The 19671-nt window shown below is 36.0% G+C and overlaps 1 protein-coding gene across 1 annotated transcript in view; it reads left to right on the top strand.

Annotated features, from left to right (window-relative positions):
* DHX36 (DEAH-box helicase 36) overlaps positions 1-19671 on the top strand; it is a gene marked incomplete at its 5' end in the record, with an annotated part of 56150 nt that overhangs the window by 21966 nt on the left and 14513 nt on the right. The window contains 10 exons of the mRNA XM_044669527.1: positions 2390-2469; positions 3682-3756; positions 3912-4078; positions 6170-6251; positions 7469-7609; positions 8651-8753; positions 11844-11931; positions 15224-15279; positions 16907-16971; positions 17329-17472. Of these exons, the coding sequence (XP_044525462.1) occupies positions 2390-2469; positions 3682-3756; positions 3912-4078; positions 6170-6251; positions 7469-7609; positions 8651-8753; positions 11844-11931; positions 15224-15279; positions 16907-16971; positions 17329-17472 (1001 nt within the window). The remainder of the gene's footprint in view (positions 1-2389; positions 2470-3681; positions 3757-3911; positions 4079-6169; positions 6252-7468; positions 7610-8650; positions 8754-11843; positions 11932-15223; positions 15280-16906; positions 16972-17328; positions 17473-19671) is intronic.

Below are 19671 nucleotides of genomic sequence, written 5' to 3'. Positions count from 1 at the left end.
ATGGACATCCCTTTAATTGCCAATTCTTTGCCACCACGAAAAGAGTAGCTATGAATATTAAGAGACATTTTCTAAGAGACTGTATAAATGAAAGTAAATATTAATATCATTGATTGAATGCTTCATATATATAATTTAGTAGTCTCTTAGTTTTAGATCAGCTTATAGTTGAGCTGTATTTTTTCGTACGATTGATACTTTTGATTCTTTTGATTTGACACTGAGACCTACTAACAAGATTGCAGAATGCTTGAATGCAGTAGGACTTGAAAGGATCCCTGTGATCATCCAAGTGTAAAATTTGTTTAATTATTCCCCTTTTTTGAAACTTGCAGGATTTTTTCTTTTCTTTCATTAATAGTTCTATATTTTTGCTTTAATTATACTCATATGATTATGTACTTATAGCATTTTTTTGGTTGGAAAAAGCCTTCAAGGCATCTGGTCAATCTCACGTTTAGAATAGAGAGTGAGGTCCTTAGAGATGTTACAAGTAACATGTGTGAGGTCATAAAATGAGGAGCAGATCCCAGATTCAAGCCTGCTCTCTGGCTCCAAACCATTTCTAACTACATTATGTTCTGCCTGCATTACCTACATCTGCCTACATTGGGACAGTCCACTGTAAGAGGTGGTGTTTGTGGTAAAAAGCAAATCGTTTTCCTTCTTTGAATATAAACTTAATACAGATTAAAACAACCAAAAACAAATCTTGCCTTTGCAGTCAGGCCTTGTCATGGTTTTCATGCTTGAGTAGGTCGGTGACGTGGAACAACAAAAGGAGAGGGAGAAGGGATAGATTGCCCATGTACATACATCTTGGGTGGCCTTTCTCAGAAATCCATCAGTGGCCTTTAAGTTTTAAACCCCGACCACCACCGTCCTCTCAGGATATGGCATTTCCTTCCTTACTCCAGTCATAAAGGCAATCATAGCCTTTCCTGCATCATGTGTATAATTATTTCCCTTAGCCTTCTGTCTAATAGGTATAATAGAGAATATCACCTATTCACAAAACAACTGAGAACAAGAAACAGAGAAGTGCCAAAAGTCCTTGTAGGTAGTCCCATCCACGTTGGATGTCTGTTAGAGATAAGAGCAATAAGAAGAGGAAGAAACATTATAAAAGAAACAGAAAAAACTCAAAGCCCAGCAATGTGAGGCCAATTTGCATAAGGACACATCCCTGTCTGACCCAGGAGACCCTGGCAAAGTCCCTGAAGTTATTATTGTTTGTGATTATGACTAATGGTCATCAAGAAAGAATTAATATATGTCTAGTTGATTTCAGAAGATGTGGAAGTATGTATCTCATTTTAACTCAGTTTTTTCTTGAAAAAACTGAAAAAAATCAGTTTTAACAACTAAGAAAGGTAAGTCCTTGACTACCCTGACAATATGGCTTTCTAGAACAATTCATTCCTCAAGCTCTGGGCAGCAGAGGTTTTACTTGGCACTTAATGTCTATTACCTGATCTAGGGCTAGCTTTCTTGTTATGCCTGGAGAGGACCTTCCTTATTCAGACCAATTGCTCTGTAGGCAGAGTCCAGCTCCTCTTTGTCTCCTCAGCAAGTCAGGTCCTCGGAATGTAAGCAGGATACATTTCTGAAAGCAGGAGTTCTTACTTTTGTTGTGGATGGAGCAGGCTGGGGCAGCCTGTGAACTCCTTGGAATCATGCTTTGAAAGCCATAAAATAAAAGCAATAGAATTCCAAAGGAAACGAGTTATATTAAAATATAGATTATCACAATATTCTTTTAAAAAGTTCAGCCCCTGGCGTCAGAACCTCCATCACATGATATTATATTTTTACTTCCTTCACACACACCCATTTTATACACATATGTATGTGTATATATCTAGATTTTTAAAAATAGACCACCATTCACAACCAAAACTTATATTTTTTAAACAAATTACAGCATATCTATTGAGATTTGGGTTTCATTCTTCCATCAAATCCATGAAGCTATCATGATGACTTGATGTGCGCAAGAGCCCTTTCTCTAGGTAAATATGTTTTTCACCCTGATATTTGTTAATTAGCTTTAAATTAGGGTTTCTCATCAACCCTATATTCTGCAGTTGTTCATGGAATACTTCAGCAAATTAGCATGGGTTTGTAGACCAATGGGATAAAAAATTTTTCCTATCATTGACAAGTTTAATTTTCATAAAAACTAATTTTTTGGCCTGTGATATTTATATTCACCCTAAACTAATGCTCATTGATATCAGCTCCATTGATTTGTAATAGGAAGTGTCAGTGATAGCTTTTGAGAACTTTTTAGAAATCAAATCTCTGTGCTTTTCTACCATATCCAAGTCCTTATTGATATCCCTCCAGAGGTCATTATATGTCACCAACATTTGTGTTTGGATTTAAGGTTGCAGAGAGAGTGGCCGCAGAGAGAGCTGAGCCATGTGGCGGCGGCCATAGTACTGGATACCAGATCCGCCTGCAGAGGTAAAGAGGCTTTCTTTCATTTCTATGGAAAGGCAGTACTCATGACCTTGAGCATATAGGGCATACAAGCCACAGGAGGTGCCTGTGCTCCACTCTGAGGGGAAAGGGGAGAGGCACACTGGTAGACTAAATCTGCTTGGTCCAAAGACCTCAGGCAGCTTTGGAGTCTTCCTCAGTACGATCTCGAGCAGCGATTCTATATTTGTGGCTTGTCCAGCTTGTATTTCCATGCCAGCCCTTGCTTCCCTGCAGCAGCCCTTCCTTTTGGAAGCATACCTAAACCAGATGGCTTATTTATCCAGAAAGTCCAAACTACCTTTACAGTTTTCTACACTGTGGTTCCTCATTTAATACCATTCCTCAAGCCCTCTTCAAGCCTTTCCTATTGGGACTCTTTTTTTTTTTTTTTTAAACTTTTTTTATTTTAAACCCTTAACTTCTTTGTATTGACTTATAGGTGGAAGAATGGTAAGGGTGGGCCATGGGGGTCAAGTGACTTGCCCAGGGTCACACAGCTGGGAAGTGTCTCAGGCCAGATTAGAACCCAGGACCTCCCGTCTCTAGGCCTGGCTCTCTATCCACTGAGCTACCCAGCTGCCCCCCTATTGGGACTCTTTAATATAAAGTCCAAGTGACCTTGTGCCTAACTGAGAAGCAATTTTGTATCTCAAGATTGATCTCAATAGGGATAAAGTTGTTCTCTTTGACAATCAGGGACCCTTTGGGAATAGTATAGTGACCCTTGTTATGAAGCCACTTAGCCCAGATGCACCAAGTGTGTATTTTTATATATATATATATATATATATATATATATATATATATATATATATATATATATATATATATATATAGAGAGAGAGAGAGAGAGAGAGAGAGAGAGAGAGAGAGAGAGAGAGAGAGAATTTACCTTCACTTTTCTTAAGGAGGATTAAGAACAGGGTTGTTTTGGTTTTGAACAGTACATGTAGCCATATTTAAAAATAGTTTGGGTAGTTGATAAGTCTTGGTGTAGCCCTAAATGATATCTCCTTGAAGGAAATGAAAGGATTTTTATGTCTGATAAAAATTATGTATGAAAAGTTGGTTTTGTCATAGAAATGTTCTGGAATTATATATTCTTTTGCCTGGCCATCATGTACCTAGTGCAGGTCGGAAAAGACAATCCGAGATGTCTTAATGCATCACCTTTTTCCCCTCTTTCCCTTCTAGCCGGTTGCCAAGGAAACAAGGTTCCATTTTGTATTGTACAACAGGAATCATCCTTCAGTGGCTCCAATCAGATCAGTAAGTATGTTTCTCTTAAGGCCAAATAGTGATTGTTGTTTATCAAAGACTTATTGAATTGGGTTGTACTAATTATTGCATTTAATTTCCAGTGCCTTTGTTGTTATAAAATGTTCTGTGGAAGATGAGTTATACACTTTGCACTTCTGTTTTAGGCAATTATCCAGTGTTAGTCACATTGTACTTGATGAAATCCATGAAAGGAATCTGCAGTCAGATGTTTTAATGACTGTTATTAAAGATCTCCTAAACTTTCGACCTGACCTGAAAGTAATTCTGATGAGTGCAACTTTGAATGCTGAGAAGTTTTCGGAATATTTTGGTGGGTGTGATATTTCCAATTTATTTCTGTGGAAAGGGTTTAAAATGTTTAAAGGTTACTTTCAATACTGAAATTTGTAGTTTTTTACTAACAAAAAATTTGATTAAATGTTTTACTTTGCATACACATGTGACAACAGCATCAGTGTGATTTTTTTTTTCAAGCTGGGTTACTTCCAAAAATGCTGGTTTTTCAAGGTTGGGATTTGTAAGAAATGACGTAAGTAGAAAGAAAAGCATTTTTTCATTCAAACATCTTAGTAAACAAAGTTTCAGAATTTGCTGTTGAAAATGAATAAAAGGATACTTAGAAACTCCTAACAGAAGGTTGAAAAAAAGTCATTGAACCCATACCTAAGTTTGATTTTCACTAACGTGCCCATCACCTCATCCTGAATGGGTTTTACTAATGTCCCAAGAGAACAGAAATTTCCTGTCAATCTCTCCTGCCTTTACTTAGTAGTATATGCATATTTCATTAGTTCTGTGTATTAGTGACTTGGAAAGGAAGCTAAACTTTTCAAATAGGTTCAGGAGGATCAGCAATCAAATTGGGGGAAATGCTAGTTCTCTGATTTAGAAGAAAATGTTTCCTCAAGAACTCTGAAATGCAAGTTGGCTTTGATGAGGGCTTCTCCTTAGCCCTGGTACATCAGGTCATCTACCCAATAGCATTGTGTAGAAAGCCTTCACGAGCCACTCCTCCTAAAAGTTATAGCTCAGAGGAGAGGCACCTCTAGTCTAGGCCCCAATATTGACCTTGAGAGCAGGTTTTGTGTGTTTGTGTTTTGTGTGTGTCTCCTGTGGCACAATGCTGGGCACAGAGCAGGCATTTGGTAAATGGCCATTCTAGTGATTCCATTTTGTGTCATCCCAGCCGTAGTTTGTAGGTAAGAATGTTCTGCCATCTCTGCCTCCCTTTGCCCAGGCCAATTGAGGCGACATAAGTGGATTCAGAAACACACTCAGGCATGGAGGGGTGGGCACTTGTTTTATTGATTCTTCTTGTTGCTGTTGCTATAGTAGTTTTTTGTCAACCCTTACCTTCTGTCTTAGAATCAATACGAAGTATCAGTTTCAAGACAGAAGAGCAGTAAGGGCTAGATGATTGGGCCAAGTGTCTTGCTCAGAGTCCCACAGCAAAGAAGTTTTTGAGGTCTGATTTGAACCCAAGAACCTCTGCTATAGTAGTTCTTAAGCTATCAAGTCTGGGACATGCACAGGAACCAGAGGCATCATACAGATAGCATTGATCTTAACATTTCTTTTGTCCATCATGGAAGATAATAGCATTTAATGCTCTCATGTGGCAGAATTGTGATTCAGAAACAGCTGGTAGGTAGCCCCTCAACTTGAAAGTATTTGTTAGTTGTCGCTGTTTTTCCAATATTTTGTTTGTAAGAGGTGATACATCTCTGCATCCAAAGATATACTTTTGCATTCTAATAGACTTTGGTGGTGAGTTTTTAGGGAAAGCTTTGCTCCTACATGTATGTAATAAGAAGATCTTGATAGGAATTAGCAGTATTTGATCTAATTCCAAATAAGGTACAATTTTTACCTTTTGATTTTTCAGGATGCTTTGGAGGACTGCAATGGAGATTATTTTATTCTAGTGTAGGAAAATGGTATTGTGTTAATTGGAATGAAATATATCTCCTTAAAGGTAGCTAAGTGACACCATAGTATACAGAGCACTGCCCTGGAGTCAGGAAGACTAGAATTCAAATCCATCCTCAGAGACACTTCATAGCTATGTGACCGTGGGCAAGTTACTTTACTTCTGTTTGCCTCAGTTCCTTCCATTCTAAAATCACGATGATAGCAGCACCTCCCTTCCAGGGTTGTTGTGAGGAAAGACCTAATGAAATGCAATTTGTAGAGCACTTAGCTCAGTGCCTGACACATAGTAGGCATTATATAAATTATAACTTATAATTATTAAAATACAAAAGTTGCTGCTCTTTTCAGTCTATCAGATTGCCTTGGGACATGAGAAAATGAAGATCCATCCATCTGTTTCTGTATCCCAATTTACAGTGTAGGTTTTTAAAAGTTCAGTATGTATTTTGTCATTTTTTTTCCTTAACAGATCACAGCCCAATGATACACATACCTGGTTTTACATTCCCTGTTGCTGAGTATCTTTTAGAAGATGTGATTGAAAAGATAAGGTGAGTAGATTTCAAAAAAGATTGTCATAGCAGCTGATTTACTGCTTATAGGTCATTCTTTTTTACACCAGCTTTTAGTTAAAAACTAAAACATTTCTTAACATTGCTGTAAATAGGAAGTTCCCCCTGAAATAGCCTGTGTTATAAGTAGAAGTGGCTGGTGATATGTAAGATGTATTATTTGAAAAGAACTAGGTGAAATGTAAGAATTGTGTCCTAGATTCTCTTGTCAGCCAAAGAAAGTCAACTTCACAATTCTCTTCACTTTTCACTTAAGAGTTTTCAGGATTAGAGAGTGAGGTGGAAAAGAAAGATTCTTAGTAGAAAACAACATTTTTTTTTAAAAAAAATTATGTTAATGTTCTTACATTGTTAATATTGCATAGGAAAGAGGTGGTTTGGGTTTCTGGTACCATCTATTTAACAGTATACTAAGCAATTAAAGTTGCTAACTTTAAATGGAATTTTTTTTCATGATTATAAAAGCTACTTTTCAGCTCTGGCGGGACCTGATAAAAATGCAACTAAAGAGTATATCAGATGTTTATGTGCATTTATGTATAAAATGTACATTTTGGGAGCTTGGAAATGATAGCTTGTTTTTGTTTTTTAGTTAGATTTTCAGTGAAAATTACAATAATGCAATTTCCATAGGTTCATATTTTTATGGATCTTCCAGTACAGGAATCTTAAATATGAAATTTGACATACTGAATATAAATCTCCAACTCTTATTATACATTGCTACTTTAAATTTAACATTTTGAAATTTCATGGTTTTGCCCGTGTGGGTACTATCTTTTACTGATGTTGATTACATTCTCATCCGTTGGTTATCCTTTCAATAATGAACTTAGTTCAGCCGGTTATCTGCTTTACCAGTAGGATCATAGATTTAGTCCTAGGCTATGGAAGCGAACCCCCTCCTTTTATAGATGAGCTAAATTACTCAGCCATGGTCAACTCATATAGTATGTCTCTGGAGTGGACAAATTGGAACCCACATCTTGGGACTCCCAAGTCTATGACTCTTCTATTATATACCAAGTAAATTGAGATCTTCTAACTTGGTTGTAGGACCTTCTTTGGCATGGACTTTAGTTACCCAGGATCACTTCTCTGTCACCATGAAGCATTGGAGTAAGACTTCTGGGGGAACAAAACAGAAGGTGATATTTTGAAATCTCAATATCTAAGATTTCTTGTTTCTGATTTAGGTATATGCCAGAAAATACAGATCGCAAACCCCAATTTAAAAGAGGTTTTATGCAAGGTCACGTTAATAGACCAGAAAAAGAAGAGAAGGAAACAATTTACAAGGAACGCTGGCCAGACTATGTAAGGCAGCTGCGAGGAAGGTGAGTTTTATCTGTTGGTCATTTTACTGAGTTCACAAGGAAGGATGGTTGTTCTGCTTCTGTGCCAAGCAGGGCTAGTGGCTATGCATGCCTCAGCTGGTTCACGTTAACCTCTGGACATCTGGACTATAAGTCCTCACAGGAGTTTGGGGCAGTGGTAGTTCCATCCCTGATTTGAAGCTTGTAGCCCTGACTTGGTAGCTGAAAGGAAAATGAAGAATATGTGTTTGTCCCTGATGTATCTAGGAATAGAACTGGTCCCAGGCATTTTGATTGGTGGGGGATAAATTTATCTGTTTGTTTTTTTTAGCTCTCCACCACACTCAGAAACCCTGGGGAAGCATTTAGGCTTGTATACCAGGCACAAGAGCCCAGTGACTCAGGGAAGCCAGAGAGGGAAGGAATGAGACATCTGTAATCTTTTAATCCAGATCTTCTGCAGATCTCTATGGAGTTAAGGCCAACATGAGACCCTTCTATCTATAAATTGTCCTCCCCCTTGCCTCCCTCCTCAGTTTTTCTTATTGGGCTTCCAACTGGGAAGGAAGAGATCTCAGAGGCCCCTTTTGGGACTTAGCTGGAGTTTTTCACAAGTAGCAAGGAATGAATGGAGCCATGATCTGGACTGAAGGCTTCTATCCTGTGCTTGTGGCATTGTTCCCTCAATTATAGAACAACAAAAACAAAACTGCTACAGTTGGGTCTCCAATGCCAGTGTACCAAGGATCCGTGTATGCTTGGTAGGGAGAGAGGTGGTGGTAAGAGGGATTCTTAGTGTGGGGAATGCTGTCCACCTCTTCCTGGATTTCACCCTTGATCTTACAGTAGAAGTCTTACCCTTGGTCACACGGTAAATATCAGAGATATTTTTCCTGACTCCCAAGCCCAGCACTCTGTTCACTAAGCCAAACTATCCCTACTTGTGGCTAAATACCCTTGAGATAATGAGATTATAAATTTTGGTCTTTTAGCAGTGACCCTTAAATGGCATTGTTTCTTTTGTGTATTTCAAACAACTTAACTTCCTTTGAACATTAATAGGTATTCGGCAAATACCATAGATGTTTTAGAGATGATGGATGATGATAAAGTTGATCTGAATTTAGTTGCTGCACTTATTCGACACATTGTTTTGGAAGAAGAGGTAAGTTTATTCTTTTGTAGCATGGCTTTGGTTTTGTTGTTTATTGAATTTGCTTGGCAGTGTGTGTGATGTTGGACAATCTGTATCATGGTGAGGAAGGTATAGGAATAGGAAATTGGAGAAGGGGATCTGTACTTTAGATATTTTGAATTAGTGACTATGATCCAGAGAACTTCGACTCTTTTTTTTCTTAAGTAGTTTACAGTTTCCTTCAAATCTTGGTTTTTGTTTATCTCTTCAGAGATTGTTACTGTTAAATTCAGGCTATTTCCTTCTGAATTATTGCAAATTTAAAATTTGGTAGATTTCTCATGAGATTTTAAATGTGAGTGGTTGAAATTGAATTTTATTAAGTACCTGCGTTATGCTAAATAAACACTGAAGTTAAAAATAAAGAGCTAAGACAGTTCCTCACCTCAAAGAACTTATATTCTAAAAGGAGGAAAATATATACAAAGGAGAGTAGACAAGGAGGGACACTTGGATCTGGAAAGGTAACCAGTATGGACTAAGATATGAACTGGGCTTTAAGCCTTTCAATTAACGGCTTTGATCATGACTCTTAGCTATAGCATTGAGTCTGTGAACTGGGGGAAAGGAGGAGGGAAGAAAAGGCCCTTTTTTATGTATGAGGAAAAGTAGGGGAGGTCAGTTAGAAGTCATGATCATTTAAAGTTGTCTTCTTAAAATGAGAGCAGAGCCTTGACCCATATTTGGTCAGTCTCATCTGACCAAGATCCATTTTTACATACTAATAGCTTCTGTGCTAGTGATAATCAATCATTTGGAGCTAAAAGGTACCTTAGAGACTATCTAATCTCTGTTGTTTGATGAATAAGAAACTCCCAGGCAAACAGAAAGCTGTTTGGAGGGAAGATTTTGGTGATCATTTCAATCTGTGATTTTAGTGGTCTGTGCATGACCTGGATTAATACAGAATGCAGCCACTGTATGCTTTGTCTCCTTGCACTGCTATGGCCAGCTCATGGTGATGAGCTTCTCCACATCTGGCCAGGCTGACTTTTTTATGACTTATAGCCTGTCCTGTTGGCCTGTCCTGGCAGCCTTTCTAGCTTGGTGTGGGAACTGCCAGAGCCAACAGTCATTTGGCCATAGCCTTTGAGAATATAGGATCAGTTCTTTATCATAATGTTTCAGAAGTTCTTTAGTGAAGGCCTCTTTGGTGGTTGGTGGTAGTGCTGTTGCTGAAGAACACCCCACCACATTCACGATTATTTCTTTGAGAATTTTCCCACTGTAAGATCAATATTGGTTTTTATAAATACTTATATAATGCCCTTGTTCAGAGATTTCTATCATATAATGTGCATCATCTAGGAGGCTGAGCTATTATACACTAACTTAATATAAACCCAGTGAAAATGTGTTTTTTTTAGACATTTACATATACAAAGTAAAATAGAAAAAGATTTACATGGAACTGTAAATGTGTAGTACACACTGGTTTAAAGACAAAAGACAAAGTTCAGTATTGCTTTTTAGGGCTGTCTTGCTTGTTCCTTCTGAAAATAAATGCGTTTTTTAAGATGCTTAGAACCTCTTTATCTTTTTTTTTTCCTCCAGGTGCCCTTTTCTCCTAAATTTGTAGGCAGGGAAAAATTTTTGGTTAACTGAAATTTGCAGTTAATCATTTTATTGTATTCAGGTGGCAAGATTATAGAGCGAATTATCTATCTCAAAGGTTTTAAATTATAGTTTTCTTTATGAGAGAGATGCATTACAGGAAAAGGGTAAATTAAAAGACTAGGTGTTAGGAAAACAAGGCCACATGCTTCTTGGTTGCTTTGTTTCATCTTCTCCAGAGCCTGGAGTCCAAAGAATTAGACTTTATTTTAATGCTGTTTGTGATCTTATTTAAGTCACTTAAATTTCACTTAGTTTCTTCATTTGTTAAATACAAATAATACTTTTTTCTTTCCTCTAAAGAAATCATTAAAAAATAAGTTGTATATGAAATGTGTATTGAATTTTTTTTTGTTAATGTATGTGAAAGTATTAAGTTCTTAGAAAGTTTTCTTTAATGAAAAAATAATTGAATGTTTCAGGGATTTGTATGGGGCCATAGGATTTAGTCATGTGCACAATGCTTATTGTTTGTTTCCCATCATACAGTAATTGTTTTTCGAATTATATTAGACTCACCACTAATCACAAGCCTTTAGGCTTTTTTAATATATCTTGTTAAAAACAAATGTATTGAGAACTTTTATTATCAGTTCTCTTTTTTATATCTTCAACTCTAATCTATTTTGTAGTTATATTTTAGAAATTCATATTTCTAGAAATAATACTGAGGAAAAAAAATACATTACCAGAAAGTCATAGTTTTAAAGTAATATTTTTAAATTGCTTAATTTCAAATGTTACTGAATGTAAAAATTCTCTCATCAGTACTTGTGGACAAAAGTAGAGTAGAGAAATTAATGCTTTATCACCCACCTGCAGGTTAGTCTATTAAAAAAATAAGAGCTGGTCAAAAGGAAGACCATAGCTATAATCCAGTAAAAGGGGAAGGAGTTTGGGGTGAAGAAAGCTCAGGAAGGAGTAACCCCCAAGCTTGCAGAGAGAGTCACTGGTGACTCTTTGTTTGGATTTAGTCCTTTGAGGATAAACAGTAGACTGAAAGTTCCTGCTGTGTGTAAAGTTCTAAGAGACTTGGGGGTTAGGGGGAGAAAAACCTTTTCCCAGTAGAAGTGTAGCTTCAATTGAAGGTGTCCAGCCCCTTCTCATTAAGTGACTGGAAGATGACTGGTTGTCAAAAGACAAAAACAGAGAAATCCCAACTGATTTTTTTAAAAGCTGTGATCTCATCACTCAATCATTAGATAAACATTTACTGAGCTCCAGGCACTGTTCCAAGTGCTGGACCTATCTAGAAACTTGATGCTATTTGATAAATTCTAGATTTTATATTTCAGTAAAGTGGATTTTTTTTTGACCTGTTAGCAATTGCTTTAAGATAATGGTGCTTCCTTAAGAGCCTCATATTACTGTGAAAACATATAATGATCTGAGCATGATGTTCAGAGTTTTGTACTTTTTGTAATTATTTTGTCCCTTTGCATGCAGGATGGTGCAATCTTGGTATTCCTCCCAGGCTGGGACAACATCAGCACTTTACATGATCTCTTGATGTCACAAGTCATGTTTAAATCAGGTATATTTTTCTTTGTATTTCTCATGTGTGTTAGTATGTGCTGAGAATAGTTTATGAGTAGCATGTTGGCATTACTCACTCAGCTGAATAATTTAGGGACATTAGGGACTAGAGCAATACATCTTTGGTAAAAGGCCAGTGACTGTGTAAGGTATACTTTTTGAGAGACAACAATTGACATTTCTGGGGCTTTTATAGGGTTGATGCAAGAAAAGTGTAGATTATATGCCAAAGTTAAAGTTGTGTAGGTTTTGTTTTAAAAAGATGATTAGTCTTTTGTTTTACCTGGTCACTTAATACCAGCAAGAACCTTCCGGAACATTCTATTTCTTGGACTTATGAAAAAAAGCTGTAAATGTTTTGTTATTTAGTCATTCTTTAAAATAGTATTTTGTGGACTCAAATCTTAGGAAAACTTATGAAGAAAAGAATCATAAGTATTGTTTTAGCCTTTTATTTTCCTACAGAAATCTTCTTAAAGCCTTTACTTCTGTTTTCTTTTTATATTATATCTCTATATAGCATTTTATTCCAGTTATATTTAATAACAATTTTTAACATTTGTTTTCTAAAATTTTGAACTTCAAATTCTTTCCCTTCTTCTCTCCTTTCTGTACCATCCCCTCCCCCTGAGATGGTATGAAAATTTGATCTGGTTAATACATGTGTCATCATGCAAGACATATTTCCATATTGGTTATGTTGTGGAAGAAGACTCATAAAATTTTTAAAAAGTGAAGAAAATTAAGTAAAAAATAATTATGCTTCTATCTGCATTCAGATTCTATTGCTTCTTTCTCTGAAGGTGAATTGCATTTTTTGGTCATTAATACTTTGGAATTGTCTTAGATCATTGTGTTGTTGAGAATAGCTATGCCATTCATAGTTGATCATCATACAGTATTGCTGTTACCATATACAACATTCTACTGGTTCTACTCACTTCACTTTGCATCAATTCATGTAGCTCTTTCAGGTTTTTCTGAAATCTCCTACTCATTCCTTATAGTACAAGAGTTTTCTGTTACAATCATTACTACTACTTGATCTGTTATTCCCTAATTAATGAACATCTCCTCAATTTCCAGTTCTTAGCCACCACAAAAAGAACTATTAGAAATATTTTTGTATAAATAGATTCTTTTCCTTTGATATCTTTGGGATATAGATGTGGTAATGTTATTGCTGAGTCAAAGGAAATAAATACATATTCTCTAGAATGTTTGGACTGGTTCACAACTCCTCCAACAGGGCATTAGTGTCCCAATTTTCCTATGTCCCCTCCAACTTGTATCATTTTCCTTTTCTGTCATAATAACCCATCTAATAGGTGTGAGGTAGTACCTCAGAGTTGCTTTAATTTGAATTTCTCTCGTCAGTAGTTATTTAGAACTTATTTTTATGATTATAGATAACTGGTTTCTTCTGAAAACTGCCTATTCATATTATTTGACCATTTATCGATTGGGAAATGACTGATATTCTTATAAGTTTGACTCATTTCTCTAGATATTTGAGAAATGAAGACTTTGTCAAATTAATTAGCTATAAATTTTTTCCCTAAGCTTTCTGCTTCCCTTATAATCTTGACTATAGTGGGGTTTTTTGTACAAAATTTTTAATTTAATCTTCTATTTTCTAAAAAATTTGCAAATGATCTTTGATACTTTGCTTGGTCATCTTAAACCATCAGAGCTCTGAGCAATCAACCGAGAAGGTATGGGTAGCTCAAGGATGTGGCTCCTCTTCAGAGAATGTCCTTGGAAGCATTTTCCTAAGCACTTCCTTTGTACCCATTTGTTTTCCTTCTACCTCTTTTTCATGAAAGTCACTGTGAGTGTGTCTGCATAGAGAGGCCTGAGCAATGTATAGGCCTGTCTTTCTGAAGATAAATGAAAATATCTGAAACAGACACAACTTTCTCTTTCCATATTAGATTTCTTTTTAAGCAAGTCAAGTCATCTTTATCCCCATTGGCTTCTTTCAGCTTTTCAGTAGCATCTTGAATTCTCTCTTGGTAACATTCAAGGATGATATCAGCCTCCTTGTCAGTTTTAGCCTGTTGTCATGCAGTGTCCTCTCAGGGTTTCAGGAGCCCTTGGAAGGGGTGCAGTTCACTTTGGAGAGGGTGGAGCATCCAGTTTCATGTTGGTGGTTCTACTCTGGTGGGGGAGATCCTGGCCTTTTGTGTCCTGGAGCTATTGTTGCTTGTTGACTGTTAAAACAAGCTTCCTTTTTTGTAGCTCCACAGGAGTTTTCTCTGTGTCTTTGCCTGTTTGAGGCTTTTTCATTCACTTGCATATTTGCAGTAGAGTTAGATTCTTTATAGTCTTAGATTTGTAGGCACTGTAAGTGGCTACTCTTCCTTACTGTGTACATGTAGAAAGGAGAACTCATTTATCTTTGTATGAAGGTAGCAGTACTTTCTCCTTCATATATCTGAAGAACTGGCTGCAAATGGCAATCTGTCAAATAAACTACATCATTTTACGAAGTTGGCTAGAAAAAGGTTAGAGGCAAAGACATGTTGCCATGGTGTGCCTTCTATGTTAAGAGTGTAGCTTTCTCATTTGCTGATAACCAGAGACTTGGCATCAGCTCTTCTTGTGTCCTTAAACTGGAGATGTTCCCGTCTATTGGACCATATTGTTTCATGGGTTGCATATAGTTTCTTACATTTTGAACATTAATATAAAATTAGGTTATATTTAAAAAAAACTCTCTTGTACCTAGCTCACTATGTTGGCATTTGATCTGTACTATCTAATTCCAAAAGGCTTTCAAAAAACACAGAATATAACTTAAAGAATTAAGTGATTTCAACATGTAATTAAAACAGTAGATATAAATACCTGAAAATTACATTATTATATAAGGAAGTTTAGAACTTAAAATGTTATATACTTCTTTATTCAAAATTTCACTTAGGTTATTTAAATGTAAATTTGTTGTTTTAAACTTGTATTCAGTTATAAAAAATTCATTTTGTCATTGTTTTAGATGTATTTAAGTTTTTGTACAGCAAGTGGTCTCTTTAAAAGTTGGATAGCCCACTGTTGGCATAAAATTTGAGGAGCTTAAATAATAGAAATGTTTTTATAATATGTTACATTATTCCCCAAAAGTGTAATATAGTGATTGTTCACTTGGTTTCTGAACCTTTGGGGTGGGAAAAGGGGTTAAGCCAAGACCATTATGTAAAGCAGTCAATAGCACTACTTTTGAAAAGTGTCAAATCAAACTTCTTTAGGAATATTGTTCCTAATGTATCATTTTACTCTTTAATTTTCAGATAGGTTCATTATAATACCTTTGCATTCATTGATGCCTACTGTTAACCAGACACAGGTATGTTGTCACATTTCTTTATTGGCTGCCCATTTCACTATTAAATACATCATAGATTACATAGAGTTATGTCAGGCCATCTGACTTCATATTTCATTTTCAAACTTTAATCCTTATGAATTGGTCATGGTGTCACATATTCTAGGAATAACTGAAGAATCTACCTTATAGAGGCCAGCTGATTTATTGCTAAGACTAGATTTAAGGGATTTTTAATAAAGACAAGTGTAAGACTCACAAGTCTCACTATTATATGATTTGAGTTCCTTAGATTGGAGAGAGAAAAATAAGTAAATGTAATCTGTCCTAGAATTATAGCAACATATTGTATCTTAATGTATCAAGTTCTCAATGTTATGAAATGCCACAATAGCCATAAGCTTGGTAAATAAACATTATTGACTTTGAGTAGGGAACTTGGGGGCATCTTGATTTATCACTGAAGTGTGGCTGAATTGTCTCTGGTTGGATACAGGAATGTCCAGTTGCAGTGAATACAGTACTTCCAGAAACTGTATCCTCATCTTGATGGATAGTTACAGTGTACCTACAAGATGAGGTACATCCCCTCAGTGCATTTACAGACTCATTTCCTAACAAGTTCCCCTCTTGCCTGTCACAGGCATAATAGGCATTAGGACTGGTTAGAGGAATCTTAATGAAGAATGTGAAATATTTTGTGGATGGGATCCTTGGGACTCTGCCAGATTTAAATGTCCCATCATGTAGATGGGACTTGATTCCCATTTTTCAATAAAAGTTGGCATTTACTTTCTAGACAGCTTGTTGTTTTTCCCTTTGCTTTGTATCCTCATCACTTAGCCCAGGCCAGGTAGATAGTAAACACTTAATAAATGCTTGTTGATTAAAATATAGAGATACATCTAAATATCTATGAATATATGAAAATATTTATATCACTCTCAATGGATAGATAGATAGACAGACAGATAAGCAGATCTTCTGGTATAACTCCCATTGATAGAGATGGAAACTGAGGCCTTAAAAATGTCTCTAAAAGATATTTAGATATCTAAAAGATATCTCTAAAGTCACATTGCTGACAGCTGACAAAACTAGTGCATATGGGAAGGGGGAATCCTGGAAACTATCATGGTAGAAGTGACATCTGAACAAAAGAGAAATAATTTGAATGAAATGATAGTACAAAATTCATGGCAGATCCATGTAGTTAGGAGATATTTTGTCATGTTCAGGAAAGTACTTCTTAGACCATAAGTGTGTGTTAAAGAAAAGTCCCTATCATTTGTTATATTTCTTTTACTTAAAACATAACGAGGCAGTGTTGGTTAGTAGAAAGTGCACTGGGCTGGGAACCTAGAGGTCTATGTACTAGGCCTGTCCGTGATGCTTTGGGTGACCTCAGCCCAGCCCAAGGGCACCTTTCCTTATTCCAAGTCTGTGGCTATTACAAATATCATTGAGAATTTGTAGAATCATTAAAAAATTTCTGTGGCCACTTTAAGCAACACATCTGAAAATATTGAACAGAGACACAATACAAGAAATTTTTGACTGTTACAATAGTGAGAAGTAACCTGATTGTAAAAATATTGTATTTTTAAATGAGTCCTTTTTTGGAGTTTTGATGGATGTATTCTTATAGGTATTTAAAAGAACCCCTCCTGGTGTTCGGAAAATAGTCATTGCTACGAACATTGCAGAAACTAGGTAAAGTTGTTCCAAATTTACTTTGTTGTATGACTAAATTGTGAACCACCTTAAAATGTTTGACTTCATTTTTATCAACTTTTCCCCACATTTTATGAAAATTGGGTATAATTTCCATCTAGATCTTTTAAAGAAAATTTTTTTTTTCTTAAAATGTGCTATGGGAGTCTAACACATCCCCTTTATCTAGTATGGGGTAGTATTTGCTATTACTTCTTATTTGGAAGTACTCATACTATTGAAGTCACTCAAACACCCATCTTGTTGAAGTTGATATTAAACTATGACACCATCGGAGACCCTGCATAAAGAATGGATTGCCTGATTTTAGTGTTTTCCACTTTTCTCTTCAAATAGTATCACCATAGATGATGTTGTTCATGTGATTGATGGTGGGAAGATAAAAGAAACCCACTTTGACACCCAAAATAACATCAGTACAATGGCAGCAGAATGGGTTAGTAAGGCAAATGCCAAGCAAAGGAAAGGACGAGCTGGGAGGTAAGTTAGGCTGTGATTGTGAGCCCTTTTGCTGTCGTTTTAGTGTTTTGTTGGTAGAATTTGTTATCAGATTGTTGACACTCAATAAATTATTTGAATTTTTAACCTTGGATGATGACCTTTCAATTTCCTTGTAACTCATTGGGAGTTTCCTCATGGGGAAATGGTTTTAACTATAATTATTTGAAATTATCCCTTTGATTAAAGATGTCATTTTCCAGTTTTAGGGGGCTTTTCTATTGAAGTTTTCCTTATAATAATAATTTATTTTGAAGGATCTGTGATTTCATTTGTGTAGGTTCCCTTGTCATGAAAGCTGATTATAATTCCTTCATGATTTCTCAATCTTTATAATTCTTATCTTAGGTTTTTCTACAAATCATCAGTAGAATATCTATATGTTGCCTGTTAGAAGGCTTCCTATCTCTAGCACCCGAAGGTCCCCTTTGAGTCTCTTTCTGTTACTGTGATTCTAGTTACATGACTAGGCCACTTCATTTCCAGGCATCTATGTCCTTGATAATAATATCCTTTACAACATTTCATGAACACAAACCATAACTGGTAATACCATAACTAGTAATTAGTCTGCTAATCCTCACCCTAAAGGTTTTCCATCGATTGCCTTTTTGGGTTATTTGTAACTTAAATTCTTATTAGAAGGCGGTGATGCAGGATTCATAGCCAGATGACACCTGCAAAGGAATATTGCTCATATTAGAAAATACCATTATTTGGGCTTCATGACATTCAGTCACTTGTTTCTCTTCGCCAAAATCAAAAGTGAGCTGAGCCCAAAATTAAGTCAGAAGAGATTGACTGATATTAACTTGATTGATTTTACAGTAAGTGATCTCAGACTGCAAACTGCATGACGCCTCAAAAACCCATCTTTACTAATACTCTGTCAGCATAGTAATAAACTTAATGTCCTGAAAATTATATCACTTGTTTTCTTTTAAGTATTCACGTAATGCTTTCCATCTTTTTAGAGTACTTATAAATTTGTCTTTCATTTTAAATTATTAGTTGCCAGGATCATCCATGAAGATAATATCAAGTTTGCATCTTTTTCCCCTTGATAGTTTTGCTCATGCCAAACCAAAATGAAAAAAAATCATTGTCTAGTAACTTTTAAAGTATCAGAAGGGAGAGTGATGGATTTCAGCACTTACCTTATTAGATGGGGGAAGAATTGACCCCTATGGAGCAAGACAAGAGTCTGGATTCCTCTGTGGAAAACCTGTCACTAATAAAAACACTTCAAAAAGACTATTGTTAACAATAGTTCAATGGTCCCTTCAGATATAGGTGTCATATTGTTGTCTTGGATTAATGATGATGAAGGATGGAAAAAAAAGTGGTATTTGGTGGCGATTTTTGGCTTAAATATTACTTTAAAGTGGCATTTTTGTTGTTGATTCCACTCTTGATGGCACCAGAGCCCCATTTTCACAGAAGCCTGGGTGGTGTCAGCATCTCCACACCCCTCATGAGAGAATTTGTAATCCTCATGATTTTATAGCTCTGTAATGGCAGTGAGGTTATACTTCTGTTGCCCATGGCATAGGCCCTGCCATTTTAAAGTTCTCTCTAGACTGTCAGCACTCTAAGAATAGCCTCAATTCCTATCAGAAATCAGTAAGACTTGGAGATTTCATTTTAAGTTTTACAGCCCCCACAGCCCCATACTCCCCAGCCCAGTAGTAGCAAGAATTCAAGGAAACAGAGTTCTGTCTTAGTCTAATTTCAAAAACACAGAATTAATATGCTAATATGATCAACATAAACAGGGTAGAAAAGGCCACAGAATGGAGACCTTAGGCCAATTTTGGTTCTTGTTCTGGATTCAAAGTGGCCTCATCTTCTTCTTTATTGGTCAGTTTTGGTTGATTTCTTCTTCCATGTAGACTTCTTGGCATCACCATTGGAAATTGGACTCTCCTTTTTTCATTTTTTTTTCCCTAGAGAATTTTACCTAAGTGTCTCTTCTGTTTCTTTTATATTTTTTCCTTTTAGTAAACTTCCTTTGCATGTTCTATCCCCATAGTGTAAGTTATAGAGGAAGTTCCTTTAGAACAGATAATTTTTTTTCCCTAGTCTCCAAAACAGGGCCTTACACAAAATAGTAAGCCTTTAGTAAAATTAAGTGCAATCAAATCAGAGTAAATATTCATTTGAATAATTTAAATCACATAT

This window comes from Gracilinanus agilis, chromosome 3, assembly GCF_016433145.1.
Source record: "Gracilinanus agilis isolate LMUSP501 chromosome 3, AgileGrace, whole genome shotgun sequence".
NCBI classification, from domain to species: Eukaryota; Metazoa; Chordata; class Mammalia; order Didelphimorphia; family Didelphidae; genus Gracilinanus; species Gracilinanus agilis.
This window is presented reverse-complemented; position numbering and strand designations above follow the sequence as displayed.